Source organism: Ambystoma mexicanum, chromosome 7q (assembly GCF_040938575.1).
Source record: "Ambystoma mexicanum isolate Mex_15411 chromosome 7q, UKY_AmexF1_1, whole genome shotgun sequence".
Classification (NCBI taxonomy): domain Eukaryota; kingdom Metazoa; phylum Chordata; class Amphibia; order Caudata; family Ambystomatidae; genus Ambystoma; species Ambystoma mexicanum.
This window is the reverse complement of record NC_090941.1, coordinates 748,612,081-748,634,195: the sequence shown is the minus strand read 5'-3', so window position 1 is coordinate 748,634,195 and position 22,115 is coordinate 748,612,081. Positions and strand designations below refer to the sequence as shown.

At 44.7% G+C, this 22,115-nt stretch overlaps 1 protein-coding gene across 2 annotated transcripts in view; it reads left to right on the top strand.

Moving 5' to 3' along the window:
* ATM (ATM serine/threonine kinase) overlaps window positions 1–22,115 on the top strand; it is a 3,046,976-nt gene that overhangs the window by 1,631,923 nt on the left and 1,392,938 nt on the right. For both annotated transcript variants that reach the window (XM_069640412.1, XM_069640413.1), the window contains one exon: window positions 4,156–4,333. In XM_069640412.1, the coding sequence (XP_069496513.1) occupies window positions 4,156–4,333 (178 nt within the window). The remainder of the gene's footprint in view (window positions 1–4,155; window positions 4,334–22,115) is intronic.

Below are 22,115 nucleotides of genomic sequence, written 5' to 3'. Positions count from 1 at the left end.
CACTATCAATTTCGAGCACTGCCATTTGGGCTGACCTAGGCCCGAGGGTCTTCACCAAGCTAATGTCGGTAGTGGCTGCAAGTCTAAGGAGGGAAGGGATCCACGTCTACCCCTACCTAGACGATTGGATGATCAGAGCAGTATCTTCCGAACAAGCTCAGATCCAACTATATTATGTCTTCCATTTCCTTCACAAACTGGGCTTCTCCCTCAATTTAAAGGAGTCACAGATGATACCATTACAGAGACTCCAGTTCATTGGAGCGGTCCTGGACACTTCCCTGGGGAAAGCCTTGCCACCAGAGGTGAGGGCTCAAGATATTCTGCAGATGGTCACCAAGTTTCAAAATGCCCAACGTCTCCCAGCCTTCGACGTTTTGAGGTTGCTAGGCCTCATGGCATCCTGCATTTTCCTTGTGCCAGAAGCTCTCCAGTGGGCACTAAGAACTCAGTGGTCGCAATTCTCAGGGAGAATGACAGATCTCCTTCAGGTTCCGGACAAGGTGGCTTGAGACCTTCTGTGGTGGGCCTGTCAGGAGAATGTTCAGAAAGGAGAACTGTTTTGGCAACCATGGCCGGAGATAACAGTAGTCACGGATGCCTCACTCACGGGCTGGGGAGCCCATGCCAACGACTTGACCATCAGCGGTCATTGGTCTCCATCGGAGTCCAGACTACATATCAACCTGTTAGAGCTGAGAGCAATCAGACTAGCGCTGAAGGCTTTTCTGCCATCTGTACAAGGGAAAAATGTCCTGATAATGACGGACAACACAGTGGCCATGCACTACCTCAACAAAAGGGGAGGCGTAGGATCACTGCCACTGTGCAGAGAGGTGATGCAGCTCTGGTTATGGGTAATCCAAGAAGGAATCTCTCTATCAGCAGTTCACCTAGCCGGAGAGAAGAACTTGACAGCGGACGCTCTGAGCAGGCAGAGCACAGTCTCTCACGAGTGGGAGATAGCTCAGGAAGTCCTTCAAGAGATCTTCGCCCTTTGGGGAACCCCCCAAGTGGATCTGTTCGCCACCAGTATCAACAGGAAGTGCGATCAGTTTTGTTCAAGGGAATTTCCCCCGGGAGGAGCTCTATGGGACGCGTTCGTAGTGGACTGGGAGTTTCCACTTCTGTACGCATTTCCTCCAGTCCCTGTCCTTCCTCAGATGATCAGGAGGTTGAAAAGATTCCGGAAGACTATGATCCTAATTGCCCCAGACTGGGCCAGGAGAACGTGGTACCCGGACCTTCTGGACATGTCCATCTGCCCTCCAATTCGTCTTCCACACAGGGAGGATCTTCTCTCACAGACATCGGAACCCTCAACCTTCACGCTTGGTTTCTGAAAGGTTGAGATACAAGGATTGGGACCTCCCAGATGACGTCATGGTGGTGTTGCTTTCAGCCAGAAGGCCAGCAACAAAGACTTTATACCGCTGCTGTTGGAACAAATTCTGCAGCTGGTGTAGAGAAAAGAATATTGACACCTTTTCATGTGGTACGCCAACAGTGCTATCCTTTCTACTCCTTTCTACTGTATTTGGCGAATTCAGGTCTTCAAGTTGGTACAATCAAGGGCTACCTTGCAGCGCTATCGATCTTCAAGCGCACTGCAGAGGAGCCATCATATTTCAAATTACCATTAGTAGTACAATTTCTGAAGGGATTAACTAATGTCTATCCCCCGAGACCGTTCCAAGTTCCCTTATGGGACTTAAATTTAGTCTTGAATTTCTTAATGGGTACTCCTTTCAAACCACTCCACTTTTGTTTGTTAAGATTTCTCACCCTTAAAACTGCCTTCTTAGTGGCTTTGACATCTGCCAGAGGGTGAGCGAATTACAAGCCCTATCTTGCAAACCCCCTCATACAATTTTTCACAAGGACAAAGGTGTCCTGCAAGTGAAGCCTAATTTCCTCCCAAAGGTGGTTTCTGAATTCCACATCACTCAGAAAATAACCTTACCCTCATTCTATCCTCCTCCCCATCCAGGGAAAGAGGAAGAAAGGCTACAAAGGCTGGATCCAAGGCGAGCCTTGAGTTTTTATATCAGCAGACTGGCTAGGATCAGGCAAGCAGACCAACTGTTCATAGGTTATACAGGGCACAAATTAGGATTGCCAATCACAAAACAGACCATCTCCAGATGGATTATTTTAGCCATTCTAGAATGTTACAAATTGGCAGGGAAAGAGCCCCCTCAAAATCTTAGCGCTCATTCAACCAGGGGTATTGCAGCCTCTTCGGCCCTCCAGAGAGCGGTACCGTTTCGAGACATATGTGCGGCTGCCACATGGTCGTCCGCACATACCTTTACAAAATTCTACAATCTGGATTCCTCCTCTAGTCAATAGACTAGATTTGGCAAAGCTGTGTTACACTCGGTTCACTCTTAAAAGGGAATATGACAATTTTACTCCCACCTCCGTTTACACACCACTGCTATGGGAGTCTATCAAGATAAGGAATATGTCAGAGAACACAATCCCTTCGAAGAACAAGTTACTTCTTACCTGGTAACGTTCTTTCGATGGGATGTTTGCTTGTTTGTTTGTTTATTTTATTTATATAGCGCTCCGGACCCGGGAGTAAATGGGCACTAGTACATGTTACAAGGCACAATACATGGTAATTGACAGTGATACTTTTTAGCAAAGGTTATATACAGAGAGTACATGCAGTGTCAATGAAGACATCCATTAAAGACATAAATGATACATGCACAGTATATACAGATAATAGCTGTGTCTTACAAACTAATTGACTTTGTGCCAATAGCCATCCAATGGCAAGTTTCCTGAAGGATTGGAGGGAATTGGCAAACTTAATTTTTAGTGGCAGTGAGTTCCAGCGTTGGGAGGCGAGGACAGTGAAGCTAGAGCCTCCGGCTCTTTTAGAGGTAAATCTGGGCACCATGAGACATAGGGTGTTGGAAGATCTAGTAGTTCTGATGGACTGCTTCCAGGTGAATTTATTGGTAAGGTAAGGGGGGGGCTAGGTGGTTGAGGGCTTTGTGTGTGAGGCAGAGAGTTTTTAGGTCGATTTTTTTGTTGGCTGGTAAGCCATGTGCATGTGATTCTGGTGTCAGAGATATGCTCTCGCCTAGGAATGTTTAGTGCTGCTCGTAGCGCATTGTTTTGAATGACTTGGAGTTTACTAATTATAGCTTGGTTGGCACCTAGGTAGAGGCTGTTGCAATAGTCTAACTTAGACTGTATGAGGGCTCTCGCTAGTGTAAGGCAACTATTAGTAGAGCGAAAAGGACTGCAGGCCCGAATTAGTTTTCCTGTGTAGGCGGTGGAGGAGGATGTTCCTCCGACGTATTCCTTATCGCCCCTCCTATCCATCCCCTCAGTAAAACTTCCCTTGTGGTTGCAGCTTACGCTCCTTCCAGGTCAATAACCAATTCATGAACAGATAATTCCAAGCTACAAAACGGAACTGAGCAACGGACGCTGCGCAAGTCTATTTATACGCATGATGACGTCGACGCCGATAGGGAGGCTGTCGAGGGACACCGACTCGAGGGACGTCGACGCGCAGCACCCTCTATTGAAAAAAAAATTCCGAGGCCAGCAAGCTGGAAGTGATCAAGATAAGGAATGCGTCGGAGGAACATCCCATCGAAAGAACGTTACCAGGTAAGAAGTAACTTGTTCTTTTCGTATATGTGATGCCACTTCCTGTTTTGTCAAGGAGTGAAAGGTCGAGTGCCATCGCTTCCCGCGATATCACTTCGGGCTGGGGTCACATGACATCACTTCCTGTGATGTCATCAGAGGTCAAAGGTCGTGAAATGACTCCCCGTGGAAGAGTAGATGTAGACATGCCAAGGGAAGCTCAAAGTGCGCAACCATCTCGGAGCCCGCCTGGCTCTTAAGTATTACTCAATTTTAATAATCAATTTATCAACACAGGGAAGATGAAGGGTTCCGAGAGCCCTTATGGGATTCAAACGCTTGTCGTGCCTATGTCTGGGGCAAGCACTTGACTTTGAGCTATATTTGCTGGTATTAATAACTGCTGTTACTTAAATGTTCACATTTTAGTAGCAATTGAAAGAAAATGTTACTTTACAAGGGCATTATTGCAAATAGTTCTATAAATGGGAAAGTTATGTTATTTTTGTATCAGTTTGTTTTCTTTCCTTGTTGCAGGCCTGCCCTTGCCATGGATGAGGTGTCTGTTCGCAGTTTCTTGCTTCAGTGCAACCTTCTGGACCTGGTCTGCAGAACAGCTATTCTCCACTGTAAGGATGCATTGGAAAGCCACCTTCATGTCATTGTCAGCACCCTTATTCCTCTGGTCTCTGATCAGGCTGAAGTACAGCAGCCGGTAGGTTAACGGATGGAAAATCGCCCTTCCTTCTGGTTTTCTTCTGGTTTGGTATGTGCTTGTGTAAAATCACCAACAAGGCACAACTGCATCTGAGCGCTGTACAATGGCAAAAACAAAGTAGGGATTGATATTTTATATAGAAAAATACATAGACAATGCAAATAAGAAATTGGAGCCAATGAACAACAAATTAAGAAAATACTTTGAACATGAAATACTTTAAGTTTTAGAGAGTTGAAGAAATTCCTAGGGACTTCTGAAAGTTACAAGGTGGATGTTCGATGTTGTCATACCAAAAGCCTGTAATAAAGTTCAACCTTTCACGAAAATCACAAAATGTCACTTTTTGGCAATTTAGTCAAAATATTATGTAGAGATGGAATATTTCATGAGCTTTCAAATTCACTTAGATCTTCATCAGATGGTAAAAAGCAAAAGTGAACCTAAAGAATCAGTGTTGAGAGATTTACATCCAAGGATGGCATGCACGCAAGGCAGTGCTGTGATTGCCTTACATGCCAGCTTTGGATGTGAAACTCTTTCTTTGCATGCTTTTGGCCTGCCGATCCCATTCCTCCCCTGGTTGCTTGTAGATTCCTGACTGCCAAATTGACCGCCCTCCTTCTCAGTTGTTAGCTTCTCAACCCCTTGTGTCTCCGCTTCCCACACTGTGTCCTTCCCCATATGATTTATAAAGTGCTCTATTGCTTCCCAAAGCTAGGTCTGCATTCAATAAATACCCTCATAATAAATCCCTGGTGTAAAATTCTTCTACAAACATTCAAATGTTCTAGGTTTGTACAGGAATCTTCCTAACCTCATATAGTTGTTACCTCATAGAGCTTGCACAGTTTGACATCCCTATATTGGGTGCAAGGCAGTCACATCACCGACCCACAGTACATTCTGAGTTATATTCTGGAATTTAAGTGTGAAGACGTTCTCTGCATAACCCTGAGTTTTTCTGGTTGAGTGATCAAGGGTCCAGCTGCCTCCTTGAACTAGTGGTTGATGGGCCCAGGTGTGTATTGGGAGGATCACCACACATGGTCCCTTCTCCAAGACATAAGACTGACACATGAGGCCAGTTATGGATGATGGCGCCTGATAGTCTGAAACAATATAGAAAACTAATTCCCCATGCCCCAAAAGAACCACTTTGAATTTTGCCAGCAGAAGAGTATATAAATGCTGTCCCTCTAAGAGAATTTGACACGAGTGAGAAAAAGCATGTATCAAAGGAAATCAATATCTTTGTCGCTTGTAGAAAGCACCTGCTTAGAAATCGGATGCGCAATACATTTTCCTCTATCATTTGCTCGGCAAGTGCACTCAGACATCAGTGGGGCACACTCCTGTAATGCTTGTGCAGCGCCTCCAATACAGACTAGCGCCACATTAATTTCCCTGCAGCTCAAGCTCCTGCAAGGAAATGGGGCCATCATTTAAACTGTTTTCAGGGAGACCACCAGGGGGGCGCAGAGGGCAATGGTTGCCTGAAATGTCGCTCCACACTGGGACCAAAGAGATGATTAGGAGCATTTTATGACCTCTAAACGAAATAAAACCAAGAGAAATCGACATCGGAACCGTGTGTGAATGGAGGAGACCCCTAGATACCGTGAAATAGAGGGGTAAGGCGAAAAACCAGTGACGTTCCCCTCCCCCATCTCTGGTTCCGGAACCACCTCAAGACCTTCCTCTTTGCTTCTGCCTTCTCTTCCTCTCCCCTGCTGATCTCATGTCTGACACTTGCACTGGTCACATGGCTACCCTCTAAATTCGGGCCCAGGTCCCTTCCTGTCCAGTTGCATACCTGCACTGCCTCCTGGCACCCCCTGCACTTGTGGTCTGTATCTGTAACCTTACAGTCCCCTTTCCTGCACTTATTAGACACTTGTTGTCTGCACTTCTAACACTCGCACTTGCCACCTGTTGGCTGCACTACTTGTTATGTTGATGGAGGGGAGAGATGTTCTCATGGACCATGGGTAAAACCTAGCACAGACATTTCAACAACTTCCTGATTGATAATTCCCCAAATAGAGGAAACAGGCTCTCTAAGTGTCACCTGAAGAATGATGCCTGCCGCAGATGACTTCCTAGTGTATTTGATGCGTTGCCCGAATGCTTATATCATCGGTACTTGCTGTAGAAGGAGGCGGTGTTTGGAAAACAAAATAGTCGCATTTGGCAAAATGGGAAAGCAGGACCCTTCCAAGTGGGCAAATAAATGGCAAAGGTCAAATAAAAAAGATGGAGAGGACCAAAAACATTGTTCTTGTGTGCAAGTAAAGTGAGGAAAAAACAGGAAATGGGATATTGGTGATGCAGATGTGAGGACACCATCTCAGTGCAGAATGGAACACTTGCGATGGGTACCCTGAAAAACAATCCAAAAATGACAGCAATTTTGGTGAAGATTTTTGTCTGGTCCCATTTGTGGTGCAGAAATCCCTAACCAATTGGCCAGGAGTGAGAGCAGAATGCAGGTATCTGACATCCAAGCAGACACGAGTTGGGTTGATCTCCTATGGGCAGCGGAATATGCTTACAACAACTCTATCCATAGTTCCACTGGTTTCTCGCCTTTCTTTTTTGTGCATGGAAGGGACCCTCGTACTACAGCTCCTGCACCTCTGGAAATGCCAGCCATAACATCTTTGCCTAAGAGAATTAAAGAAACCATGACAAAAGCTGTCAAAACCCTCCAAGACTCAAAGACAGCTCAGAAACATTTTGCAGACAAAAAAAAGAGTAGAGGTGCCTACCTATCAGATAGGGGATAAGGTGTGGCTCGCTACTAAACATATTCAGGACCAAAACGGTTTCATCCCAAGTATGTTGGCCCATATCCCATCGTATCCATTATCAACCCAGTCGCAGTCAAACTGGAGCTACCATCCTCCTTACCCATCCATCCGTTTTTTCATGTATCCTTCTTGAACCCAGTGAAAGCAGGCACCAGGGAGACCACAACCAGACCCCCACCTGTAGAAACAAAGGGAGACGACATTGAGTACGAAGTCAGGGACATTTTAGATTCCAAGATCATATGAAGAAATCTTTATTATCTTTTCGATCGGAAAGGGTACGGTGTGTTGGATAGGACTTGAGAGCCAGCTAACATACATGCAGCACGCTTGTTTGCATGTCACCATCGTAACAACCCAAACAGACACGGACCAGGGAGTGCCCAGAAGTGCCTGTTTGCCTGGGGAGACAGCTGGACCAGGAGAGAGCTGTTTGAATTCAACGTGGACTCAATATACTGCTTTAAGGACAAGCCCCGCCCACCAGCTCCCAGAATCCTTTAAGAAGTCCAGTGCGCGCGCACCAAGAAGTGCCCAGAAGTGCCTCTTTGCCTGTTCGCCAGGCACAGGGAGAAGGAGGCACAACCTTCTAGATATTAGCCTTGAAACACGGAAAATACCTTTTTCTGTAAGGAAGGCACATTAGGAGTCATTGAAATAAGCAGGGGTCAGCGGTGCGGAAACGTGGATTATATACGAGAGGTAGGCGGCCTAAAAAAATTACTATTGAGCTGCCAAAAAACGGTATTGAGTAAATTGTGAACAAATTACGTCCCGCTACTGCGCTGCAAATGGTACGGATACAGTGCTGTGGGCAGTTTACTTGTGGAAGCTGATATATTGAGCCTGCGTCACAGTGGCTCAGAATTGTTGTTGTACGGCTTTTAAAATGCCTGAACAACAAAGGACACATGGGCTATAAACACTAGGAAGACGGATTAAGTTGAAATAATGGGAGCGGATGTGTATACAATGCTAAGTAGATGAACATTGAAATTGGGATTTCTGTGTGACTCCACATTACCGCCGCTATCACGAGGCAGAGTGAGGAGCTGTTAACGTTATTTCTCCTCACAAACAGGGAGTGAATGCGCAAATTAGGCATGGATGTATATGGTAAACGTGAACATTGTGCCTTTGCTTATTTGAGCTGCTTTTGAGAAAAAACGTTTCTTTGCTTGTGTCAGATGCCATTAGGAAATAACCTGACGTGTTGCATATCCTAGCGGCCTTTATATGGAGTAAAGAGCGGTATATCCGTTTGTCGCATCTGCAATTGGAACTAATTGCGAACTGCATGCATAGAGCAAAATAGCATTTGCTATTAGATGCAATTGCCATTTGAAAATAGTTTTCTTATTTTTTGTCCTGTGTTCACAAAAATGATGGTACTTAAATGATTGTACACTTCGAATGTTGCACAAACAATTGTGAACGCCCATAACCTTGTATACGACGTACATTACATATATCTGACCCAGAGAATATGTGATTTTGACTAAAAGTATTTATAAGTTTGGGGAACAGTGATGTAATTTATAGGTGTGCTTCCTCGGCTAAGTCACACAGGTAATTAGTAGCAACCCCCTCATAAGGGAAATGTGCTAGTGGCTGTTCCTGAGCTTTACATACTTCTGTTAACTTCTGTTACTTCTGTTAATATAGACATGTTAGAAGGTGAAACTTGTTGATAATATAAAACAAGACTTGGATATAAGGAGCAGGTATGAAGAAAAAGGTTATATGTGCAAGAAAGGAAGTAGCACAAGGAACCACCGTTTTCACCACTAGGAGAAGTACAATGCTAAAGGCCCTGGCTATGCCCCTACCACCTTCCCCATGTCAAAGAAGTAACAGTCATAAGGAAGACTGTGCAGAAAGTGAACCCCCACATAGCACAGATGTCGAATTTGTTAAAATTGTTGATGAAATGGAGGGAGTAATAGGAGAATGTGAGGAATTGGAACCGGCTCAATCACAATTACTGTTTGAGGATGATGGGGGGTGGGGTGAACAACTTAAGGGAAGTGTGGAAGGGTTAGGTGCTGGGACAATGTACACGGAACCTCAAACCAGTCCCATGGCAGATACCCCTCTTATATTTACAAAAGGAAGAATAACACAACTTGCAATGATGGGGGGTCCTTTGGAGGGCCATCAAAGAAATCAATTGGAAAGAGATTGGCCGAACGATATAAACTCAAATACTGGAAGCAGGGAAAGGACCTTTATTATTGTGACCCTGTGTGAATTAAAAGAGTGGTTACATAAGGAAATTACCCAACAAACTGCTAGTTTGGAGCTCAGATCCGAGAGAATAAATAGGCTGGAAGCTCAGAGTGGAAATGTGATGGATGTGATTGTGCAAGATAACAAGGTAGACCTTGTTGGAGAAGTGAATAAAGGAAAAGGGCCCACAAATGTTAAGGATTTAACCAAAGAATACAACCGGAGTGACCATGATACATATGACACAAGGGAGGTAACACATATAATTGAAGAACAGGCCAACACAAATATGGATAAGGACAGGGAGGAGGGTGAACTAAAGGTGGTAACGGTTGAAAGTGCTAAAAGCGGAAGAATTGAAATCAGGGAAGGCATCTTCACTAACATTCCTGCGAACTATAGGAAAGGGACTCACGGGAGAAGATGTTATAAAAGAAAATGATGATGAGGGAAGTAAAGGTGTGTCTGAGGAAGGGAATGTTACTGAGAATGAATCCAACTATGTAAACTCCGATATAAGATTGAGGGACGCACTTAAGGGGAAAAAGGCCAATAAAACACAAAACAATGTACAAGAAGGAAGATTTATGCAGGCAAATTCAGATATTATGCTGAAAGATGCACACAGTGAGAGTAAGCCAAACAAAATACCCAATAAAGTTAACGAGGGAAGGCCCTTGTATGACATGTTTAAAGCGCATTTACGAAGTATTGAGGAAAGACCAAAGTTTGAAACACTTAGATCTTCTATACAAGTATCACCGAAACAACAGTAGACGACCCCTAAAGTACTAGGAGAGAGAGCATATGGGAAATAAGTGGGGAGGAAAATAAAGAAGATGACTACAGATACCCGAAAGGTAGCGATACAAAAATGAAATAAGTAGCTGTAAAATACAAGAGGAAAAAGAAAAAGAATCTGGGAAGACTACTGTGGAAGAAAATGTTAGAAACATAGTAATGGAGATTCTGAAGGAAAAGAACAATAGGGTACCGCAGCAAATGACAAGAAAAGCGAATAATCAGTATATGGAAAAGAGAGTAGAGGGTGGCGAAGAATATAAAGTAGGAAGTAGAAGAGTAGAAGAAAGGGAGGAGCACCCACCACGCAACAATGACTTGTTGAATGGTGGGTGGGAAGGAATGCATGGAATAGTTGCTACGGAGCTCAGAAAACCTAAATATCCGGATGCACCAGGCCTGATATTACAATACTTGTTTGATGAAGGAGGGCCGATCTCATTGAATAGGAGGAAAATGTTGGAGTTATTTGAAGAAATTCCTGAATTAAGATTAATAACATCTGCAGATATAGAATTGGTAGACTACATTCATGCGTGGAGGTATGATTACATCAGATTGGTCATCCTTTGGTAAGAAATATCATAATGAAGGAGGCGGAGAGCCTTCACAGATTCGGCTACGATATTAGCCCCTGGGAAAAAGAAAAAGTAGCAATGGAAGAGAAAAAGGGAATAAGGTGGAACGGGGAAAAATCACAAAGACAGGTGGCCAACTAAATAGATAGAAACGAAAATGTGAAACTGTTGCAAGTAGCTGAGTTACTACCAGAATCAATCGCACCCTTACGAGCTCTAAGCCAACCACTTTAGACGTGTAGGGAGCTTGAAAATCTTAAGTTGGATTTCTAGGGGAAACGAACACTTAATAGGTTACAGTGAGATCTGCTCAGTACTCAAATTGTCTAATGTTTTATTTATACAGGAAACATGGTTAACAGAAAAGCTCATATGGGATGGCTTTGAAACAGCTTGCATCCTGGCAAAGAAAGGAAATACTTGTAGACCTAAAGGAGGGATAACAACTCTATTTAAAAAAGAAAAGGGGATGCAGAAATTTAAATAGTGGAATATTGAGGGTGAGATACTAGGAACGGGATGGATGAGTACATTGGGCCATAATAAAGAGGTCTTACTGCTGCTGAATGTGTATAGATCTTTTGATTCCAATCTTAGTGAAATACCTGCCAAGTTAGACCTATATATATGTGAATATAGTACTCGCAGGGGATTTAAATGCAAGCTGTAATTTGGAAGAAGTAGAAATAATGTACTGTTTTTTGACTGATTACCAAAACATTGCAAAGAGTAAAAGAAAGAAGGTAGAAGGAGGTATGTGGATGAGTTGGGCTGCGGGCTGGGGACTGCAACGGCTTGAAAATGAGAGAGCTACCTGGGCTGCAAGAGGTGTAAAATCAGAAATTGACTTTATATTTCTGTCTATTAATGTTGCTGTAAAAGTCAGAAACTTTCAAGTGAAAGAAACAATTGTGAGCGACCACGCAATGTTATTGCTTGAAATAGATTGGCATCATAATAACCTCAATATCAGAAAGATGAATCTGAAGAACTTAAGTGTGAATTGTAGGGGTAATCGTGTGCGGTGGTCTGAGAAAAAAGTGAATGACTTTAATGTGTGCATGCAAGCGGAATTCAATGCCTGTAATTTAGAAGAGAAGATTGTGAGATACTCTGTAAAGGGTTTCCCTGAATACTTGCAAACAGCAGTTGAGGGTACCATAATTTCTCCGGACATCCCTAATAAAAAACATAAGCATGAATATTCTATTGAAATAAGAATTTTAAAAAATGAATTAAGAAGGGAAATAAGTAAAAATTGGTAAAAGTACTGAAATAGCAATGAACAGAGTTGAAACAATTAGGAAATGAAAGCAAAAGTACAATAACTGGTTAAAATTGGAACGTCTTCGAATACATCAGTTAGACGGAGAAAAGATGCTAGAAAGCTTACAGGGAAAAAATACAAGGGCCTTTTGGGAGTTGATAAATAAAAAAGAGGAGAATAATCAGAGCAAAATGACAAAGCCCATAGCGGAGGATGTTTGGATAAAATATATCAAACAAATGTATACAGCTGAAAATGTGGGAGCATATGTCCAGAAAACAGTAAAGTGGGATTTAGAATTCACCATTGATCAAATTGAGGAAAAGATAAATAAATCTAATCCCTCAAGAGCTCCAGGACCAAATAAACCTACAAACAATGTCCTGAAGAAAGCTCCCCAATTGTGGGCCAAGATCCTTTATGTTCAATATCTAGATATAATAGAATCACAATCAATCCCTGAATCTTGTAAGTTATCATACATGGTACCTATTTTTAAAAGGGGTTTGAGGATTGAACCAGAAAATTACAGAACCCTAAGTAAGTATAATGGATTCAGATTCAAAAATATTTGCATCCTTCATACTAGAAAGCATTAATGACTGGATAGAAGAAAATTCCCTCTTAGATTCTAGAATAATAGGTTTCCGCAAAAATATGGGGACCGATTGTGGAGGTCTCTTAATAAAATGTTTACAGACCTTGGCTTGGGAATCCAGAGATTCTCCTATTTATGTAGCATCAATAGATTTAAGCAAAGCTTTTGACTGCGTAAATAGAAACTTATTGTGGCAGAGGCTGGACAGCTATAGAATCCGTAAGGGACTGTTAGACATCATCATATTTTTGCATAATGAATCTAAAACTCAAATAAGGCTAGACTCAGAAGGACTTCTTTCAAGAGAATGCAGTATTGAGAATGGTATAAGGCAGGGTTGTATATTGGGTCCTACTTTATATATCATGTATGTTGCAGGGGTTGGTAAAGCGTTGGAAACATCAGCATTAGTTCCCCCCAAGATCAGGACCTTGAAAATTAGTTGGGTTAGCTACGCAGACGATTTCCTTCTCATACATACCACACCTGTTGGTCTGCAAAGACTAATAACAACCTTTGGTAAATATATGTTGAGAATTCAGCTAAAGATCAACTCAAGTAAGTCAGTTGTAACCAAACTTACAAAAGGAGGGAGAAGACCTGGAAAATGAATTTCGTGTGTGAACTGGGAAAATAATAAATTGGCAGTCAAAGAAAATGTTCAATTCTTGGGCTATCCAGTAGTGGGGAAGTACAGTAAAATCTTTTTGGTAAACTACCTCCACTCAAAAGTAAAGTGTATGCTAAACCAAATGAAGAGAGTGGATAATAAATATGGTACATTTTCTATAGAACCTAGTAGAGAATTTTACAAAAGTAAGGTTCTCCCGACAATCATGTATGGAACTGAATTTTGGCCAAAAACGATGGATACAGAATATAGAATTGTTGAAAGCAGAATTTGGAGATCAATACTGTATTTTTTACCTAAATGTATCCCCATTGAGGTGATAAGGTATGAATTGGGCATACAATCTCTCGTTAGTATGATACAGTGGAAGAAACTCTGCCTTTTGAGTAAATGCAAATTTTCCAAAGAAGGAATACTGTATCATCAGCTTAGAGTGAATGACACGGATGGGTTTATTACGAATTTAAGGATGGAATGCCAAATTGTTCTTAAGGAAATATGTATGACAATGGAATTAATGGGAAAAAACCGAATATGGTAAAGGAAAAACATAAGGTGAATGATTGGGAAAAAAACAGGTTCATAATTTGTAACTCAAAACTAAATGCGCAAGTTTTGACAGCTGGAAAAGGAGTTACTGAATTGGAACCTTATTTAAAGAAATTTTCAAGTAGAAAAAATGAAAATCGGTTTTATGAGATTTCGAATTAATGTTTTATCGACTAATCAAATAAAAAGCATAAGGTTTAAATATGTTGGGGACTTGGGCACATGCAGATATTGTAAAGATAAGGATAAATTGGAAAGTCTATGATGTCGGAATGCCCGGAGTTACTAGTTGAAAGAGAAAAGTATTTTGAAGAATTTATCTATAATGTGTGGCTATTGAGAGATCTTCTATGGACAAAAATGTTACATGGGGATTCAATGTCAATGAGATTAAGTGTTTTAGCTTTTGTAGAACATGTGTGTAAAATAGATTAAATACATTTTGAACTATAGATCAAGTATTAAATAACGAGGATCTATGTGAAAAATGTATCCTAATCAGGAAATTGTAAGCTTTTTTTTTAATGTGTATTTTAAAAAAAAATTATTTTGTAAAAGTTTGTAAAAACTATAAACAAATAAAGAAGAAGAAAAAAGATACGGACCAGGGATAGCTTTCCTTGCGGGTTGGGCTTTGGAGGGGAGTGCTGCCATGAACCTTAACCAAACACGACCCAAGTCATCATTGGGCTATCAAGGACATTCAGATAACATTGATAAGTTATGGACATTGAGGGTGGCTGGATGGCGTGAGCAACAGTACTTGGACTGTAATCGCCCCTGCCAACATGGCTGGCAAGTATAGACAGAACCTGGGAACCAAGATGGCACCCACGCTGTCCCTACTGCAAGTATTCCTGGTGGTCTAGTGGGGAGGTGCAGGCCAGGACTATAAAAGACCCACCCTGAGCCGCTGCCAATGCTTAGCGTTTCCTCTTCTTCATGAGCAAGTCGTGTAACGCTTGCCCGTGATTCCTGCTTCCATGTGCCGGTATTGTCTTTGCCTCGGCAGACTGAAAACGACCAGGATGCAAGCTCCTCAGCGTTTCTTTGCTGAATTTACCTAAACGGGAGAATGCTGACATCGGGAGCTACATGTCGGAGCTTCAAATGTCTGAACACCTGCAAAGGAAAAGACAGAAAGTGAGTTACTGCATCTCTGCTTGTTTCCGATCCACCCGGAGCTCTTTAACTTTGCACTTGTATCCATGCCTGAACAGCTGGCAGTTCTCTGGTCTCCCGTGCAGTATAAGCAGCGTTTTGTCTCTGCACCTGCACACCGCTGGCATTCTTCTGCAGCTTGCATTCCGGTTCTTCACAGTTGAGAGCTCACTGCATTGTCATCCGCATCAAAGCAGCATTCCGGATATTCGCCGTGGACTGCCCGCCGCACTGAAAGGGAAAACAAAGGATCAAAGGCGACGCGTATGACAACGCGCATCGCGTGTGCAGTCATACAGTAGAAACCACCATACACTTAATGGAATTGTCCCGTTATGAACATTTTTGACTTGGCCTTGGGCTATAAGGAAAGACATTACTTACCTTCACAAACACCCTTGAGCCATAAGGAAAGACTTTACTTACCTTAACAAAAACACCAACAGGAAGCGTCTTGTGCGCCACAGCAGGCCTGGGCCACTACCATCCAGTGAAGTAACTGGAAAATGGATATCACCCTGAGGAAGCATACCGTTTACCACAAGGTGAGCCCTGACCTCCACTAAATGACCCTTTAGGGTTAAGGAAAGGAGATGAAGGTGGAAAGGAGAGTAATAGGCCCTAATATTGTCCACTTGTTTGCCTCTATGCTCAAATACAAGGCCCATCGCATCAGCAGAGTGGAATCTAACCAAACCGCTCCCGCTCACACTGTGTGCTGGGCATTTGCCATCAGCGTGATCAGTGGGGAAGTAGTGGTTTGGATCAGCATCGTGTACCAGACACACCATCTTCCCTTGCACACCTTTCCTGTGATCCGAGCCAGGGACTCCTGCAGGGCACCAGAGGTAAGCGTTACAATTCCCTCAAACATCTAGTTAGAACAAAACCAGACTCCCCGTCCATACACCAGGCGCAATATCAAACTCACAAGCCAGAGGCGCTCCAAACATCTTGAGTACCCCTCAACCCACCCAAACAAACCTCCATCCATCTTCCCGATAGCATCTAGTGAGAACAATCCCTCACTCCCAGTCCAATATCAAACTCACAAGCCAGAGGAGCTCTCTTGTGCTCCAAACATCATGAGCACTCCTCCACTAACATGCAATCCTTGCGCCCCCTACCTCCCATGTCGCCCTCTCCCTCCCCCTCAGCCCCTTCTCGATCCCCGCCCACAGACATACCCCATTCATACTGGTAGGCAGAATCCTGTACAGTGCCCTTAGGGACCACTACACACAATTAAGACTAGAGGTGGCAATACAAGTTTTACCTTTGGTACAAGCCTGTACTACTATGTTAAAGTGGTGGCAGTAGCGGAGCAGCCAGGCTTATCTCAAGAATATATGAGCAGTAGCAGAGATTACACAAAGGGACCGCAATTACTGTGACTCAAGCAAACACTGACTCAAGGTTTCAGGTAAAAAAATAGAAGTACATTTATTTTTAAACCAGTTGTTATTAACACGACACTTCTAAAATTCGAAAACCACACGTAAAATATACTAAAACTAACCAATTCACTTTGTGCAGTATACTTCAAGGTAAGTACCCTGTGTTTTAGCGGACCGGTGTTATGAAACAAAAGACGTTACAGGGAATACACTTGCGATCACTTTTTGACAGTAATGACAGTTCGGTCTTACTAAAGAAACGCGTATCCGCGGCAAGAAATGTTACCGGGGCAAAAACACACTTAGCACCTGAGATACCCAGAGAGAGTTCGGGGCAAAAATCATAGCCAATACTTTTGTCAAGTCAGACAGAATCAGAGAACATTCTTAGATAGAAATTCAAAAGTCAATAGGCCGGAGCCAGTGTCAAGTGGAACCGGGTTCCTGTTGTCGAGGATCACCCAGTCAGATAGTTCACGATTCGGCTGAGCCAGGAGTACTTGGATATTGTCAACAGAGGAAGCAAAAGTTATAAGAAGGAGGGAAGACAAGGGCAAGCCTTGGAGAAGAAGAAAAGGGATTCACCCAAATTCCTCGAGCAGAAGACAGTTCCTTATTCAAGGAAGAAGCTGGTGCCACAGCAGTTGTTCCTGGTAGTTTCCTGCAGGCCCTTGGTTCCTAGAGCTTCGATCCGAAGGAGGACGTCTGGAGGGGTCTGCACCACACAGGGCTGAAGCCGGCAACAGCGACTGTGAATAAAAAGGTGCACTCCTTAAAAATAGCAGAAGCTCTTCAGATGGCTATCCGGGCCACTACAGCAGTGTGCAGTGATTTCAACCACGAAGAGGATTCTCTGGCTGTAGAAGATGAGCTGGTTATGCCCACCAAGCTCAAGGGAAGAAGACTCCGGACTAGATCTTCTCTGGCTGTCAATCACGCTGCAGGGGGGTTGTCCGGGCCGGACAACCACCTCAGCCAATCACGGCAAAATTGCAACTTTGGTTTCCTAGGATACCCTGTGCAGAGGGTGACTACACCCTTCCCTCACATTCAGCCCACCTAGACACCCAGGCGGACTTCTGAGCAGAAGCCCGCCAAAAGACAGTGAACAAAGGAGGCAAACCTGGTTTGCCGTGCAAAGTAAAACACTGCTGGTGGCAGTGGTATTTACCCTAACTTTACTAATGTGTATAAACGTGGTATTGTTTTAGGCTATTATATCAGCCTTGAACATAAACCCCGCTTGACCAAATACTCTTTCTTTTGGCTTCGGTCGGGTTTATTCGCCATTTCTTTTTGTTAAAGTCCTTCTTGTGTTTTACTTTGCGCAGCAAACCAGGTTTGCCTTCTTTGTTCACCGTCTTTTGGTGGGCTTCTCCCAAGAAGCCCTCCTCTTGGCGCCTGGGTGTCTACGTGGGCTGAATGTGAGGGAGGGGTGTAGTCAACCCCTGCACAGGGTTTCCTTCGATACCCAAGTCGCACTTTGCGTCCATTGGCCGGAGCGGTTGTCCGGGCCGGACAACCCCCCTGCTGTGTGATTGACAGCCAGGCTGTGTGAATGAGGGATTTTTGCATAAAAGGCAGGACTCTTGGGCTGGAAGTCGGAGTCGCCACTGGAACTGCAAGGAACCGAAGAGAAGCGGAGAAGAAGACGGCTTCTGCACTTACCGAGTCCCGGTGGAGCCCTGCTGCAGTCCTGAGCTATCTACCCTTCAACGACAAGAGAAGATCCAGTCCGGAGTCTTCCCTTGAGCCTGGTGCGATCAACCAGCTCATCTTCCACAGGCAGAGGATCCTCTTCTTGGTCGAAATCGCTGCACACTGCTGTAGTGGCCCGGACAGCCATCTGAAGAGCCTCTGGTGTTTTTAAGGAGTGCACCTTTTATTCACCGCTGCGGTTGCTGCTGCTGGCTTCATCCCTGGGTAGTGAAGATCGCTCCAGACGTCGTCCTCCTTGTCTCCACAACTGAAGCTCCAGGAACCGTGAGTCTGCAGGAACTTCCAGGAACAACTGCCATAGCACCAGTTCTTCTTCAGCCGAATAAGGTACTGTGTCCACCTTCGAGGAATTGGGGTGAACCCTTTTTCCTCATCCAAGGCTTGCCCTTGTCTTCCTTCCCTCTTATAACTTTTACTTCCTCTGTTGACAATATCCAAGTACTCCTGGCAATATCGAATCGTGAACTATACTATCTGTGTGATCCTCAGCAACAGGAACCCTGTTCCACTTGACACTGGCGCAGGCCTATTGACTTTTATTCACTTGTAGGAAAGTGTCCTCTGATTCTATCTGTCTTGACAAAAGTATTGCCTATGATTTTTATCCCCAGCTCTCTTGTGTTGATTTGTGTGCTAAGTGTGTTTTAACTCCGGTAACATTTCTTCCCGCGGGTACGCTTATCTTTAGCAAGACCGAACTGTCATTACTGTCAAAAAGTGTTCGCGTCTGTACCTCCGGTAACGTCTTTGTTTCATAACACTGGTCTGTCAAAACCAAAGGTACTTACCTCGAATTGTTCTGCACAAGGGGAATTGGTTGTGTGTAGTGTATTTAAAGTGTGGTTTTAATTTAATAGAAGTGAAGCGTTTTGTGAACAGATGGATTAAAATAAATGTACTTTTTACGTTTTAACCAAAAACCTTGAGTCAGTGTTTGCTTGAGTCACAGTAATTGTAGTCCTTTGTGTAATCTCTACTACTGCTCATTTGCTCTTCAGATAAGTCTGGCTGCTCCGCTACAGCTACCACTTTAACAGTGTAGTACAGGCTTTTACCAAAGGTGAACTTGCATCACCACTTGTAGTCTTAATTGTGTGTAGTGGTCCCTAAGGGCACTGCACAGGATTCTGCCTAACAAGGACTGTCCCCCAAACGGTTCACGCCCCACCCGAGGACTTTCAAAAAACAAAATAATTATCTTGAATGCAAATGGCGAGCATCTAAAACCGATGTCAGCAGATCCACGTTCTCCCTCCACCTCCGCAATTACAAATCCGAGATCCGAAATGCCAAAAAAGCCTATTAGAACAAACAAATTCTGAATTGTGGCAACAGCAGCAAAGAACTCCACAAAATCAACTCTGAATGCGTGAAAACTACTTGCACCTCTGCCCAATCCACTCCCACACAACCACTATGCGACTCCCTCTCGCTACATTTCTACAATACCGCACTTGACAGGATGGCAACCCTTAACACCAAACTGCCAAACTGTCCTTGCTCACCCCTCTCCCTACACCGACCCCTCCCGATCCCATTGCCCCAACTGCCACTTTACCAACCTTCGACTCTTTCAAACCCATCTGCAGAGACGAGTTCATTGACCTACTATCAGCCAGCAGACCCTCTGAGTCACCCTTCGACCCCTGTCCCGCCTGTGTTCATAAAGAAATATTCTCCTCTACCTGTGCAGGAGAACATGCAAGGACCATACTAAACGACTCCCTCTCCTCTGGCATCTTCCCAGAAGCCTTTAAAAAATGCATGTCACTGGCCACCAGGAGGCGCACGTATTTGCTGGTCCTCCGTGTGGGCTCTGCCTCCGAGGTCCTTGAAGCGGTCTGAGCCCCCACTTCTGGACCCCTCCCCCCTGTGGCAGAAAAGTGAGCAGGTGCTGTGGGAAAGTGCCCCCCCCCGCCCAACCCACCCATGCTGAATAAAACCCGTAGAAAATCGGGTCGGAACTCCCATAGAGATCGTCGTGTGACGATAACGGCACCAGATACTCCAGCTGAACGAACGTGAAACCGCTGCCGGCACACGTTGGACCCGTGAGGAGAGCGGTTGGATTCTGTAGCCGAACTGAAGATCTTCACCGAAGCACTCTAGGAAGCCCAGTCGTACAGATTTCCTAGCACTACAATAAGGTAAAGCGACACGACTGCAGCTCACACAGAAGTATGTGTCCCGCACTGGAAGAACCATGATGCCCAAGACGCTGCGATGATGCACCTAGTAGAAGCCCTCTGCCCCACGCCGCTCTGCCCACACTGAGTTCACTGCTTTGAGTTTCCTCTGGTCCTGGTGGCGTGCGGCTCTAGTGAGCCTGTGGTACGGCGTACGCTGGCTGACTGCCCGCCTCACACATAAAACGAAGTCCCAACGGGAAGACGTCTGGTGAGCCAACTCGACCCCAGACGGCCCGTGCAGCGCTGGCAGTCAGCTGTTGCGCGCCCCCTGAAGACTTTGAATCGCTGCAAGAGGTACCCGCTGCGTGGGAAAGGCATCGGGGTACTACCGCAGCATTGCCATCAGAATTGGCAGCCCGTTCTGAGTCGTCTGAAGGCGCGGTAATGGACTGCAATCCGCCCTAGTTAGTCCCTGGTGCCTTGAACTGAACTGGGACACACAAACCTATTTGGACCTTCCACTACTACGTACTACACATCGTGGTGATACGAAGGGACACCAAGAGACACAGAGGAGACCTTCTGGTTGTGCTTTCTCTCACGGAGACCTTACCATTACGCGATGCAAGCTACGTGCCACACTCACACGAGATGTGCGTAATATGAAACCACCCGCCCAGTGTACATGTTATTATCTGGCAGGCAGCGTTGTAAAATAACAGATACCCCTGCTACCCTGACTGGTCGGTTTGCACAGAAACCCCCACTCTTCCTCGTGTGTGAGGAGATAGAAGGGGATCAGGAGTGAGGAGTCTTAGCCCAAACACTGGAACACCGCTGCAGCGGCTCATGTCTGGAAGCTGACGCTGCAGCATTATAGCAGCCGAGCCACAGTGTATATTTATGTGACTAACAGTGATGAACCGTACACCTTGCTCTGGGCAACAGTGGAAGGCAGGTATATGACGAACTCCCCATACGAAACTTAGGGTACCCCAATCCTTCACCTGGATTCGCCTCTGCGGATAACCTGAACGATGAACCACAGCTCCCCTGCCCAAGAGGCCACCCTACGCAGTTAGGCCCTTTGCAATCCTGGAACTAGCCTGAAGACATCCAAATCTGTTTGTTCGTGGACGGGGTAGCATGGAATGACGCCACCACACAAGTAGGACCCTGAGACCCCCTCTGTTCACAGCGAAACAGAGGCAAATAACACTCTGACACATCCAACACCCTTACAAACGTCTCTACTGAACCACTGGGAGGAGGACCGTATCCTGGATCCATGGCGCGGGTACCCACACATAAATCATTCTGGAGCACAGTCCACGCTTCCCACAGCCTCTTACGACCCTCAGTGACACTGTTGGATGTCACCCACAGTCCGCAACAGACAAGCATTCACTGAGGCACCGCAAAGAATCACCACGCCCTGTTGTCTTTCTTACTGGACGCAGGGCCCAAGACGGAATACCCACCCCAACTGTTGCCCTTAAGGTCATACGCCACTGGATACGTAGGACCCCATCTTTGTGGAGCTGAACTTGGGGAAGGGAGTTGTTACTGAGGCCATTCTGGCATTTCTTTTAAGACACCATTTTCCTTTTTTATTCCCTTAACACATTTGTCATTTTAAGAAGGAGGGCAAGGTTAGGTTTCACTTCACTCCGCACAGGAGGAAAACAACAGAGTGCACGTCGCGGCGCTTCCACATCTCGTCCACAGCATAAACGGCTCTAGTACAGTGGACTCTGTGCACATGAACATTAAAGAGAAACTTGCTCTGTATAAGTTCTCTCCATAACATACCTACAACGCTCCTTGTGGCAGCAGCGAGATGGCGTCTTCTGGACCTGTAGCCGCTGCAACTAAGGCTGATGTAGCCGTCCTACTATCTGAAATGA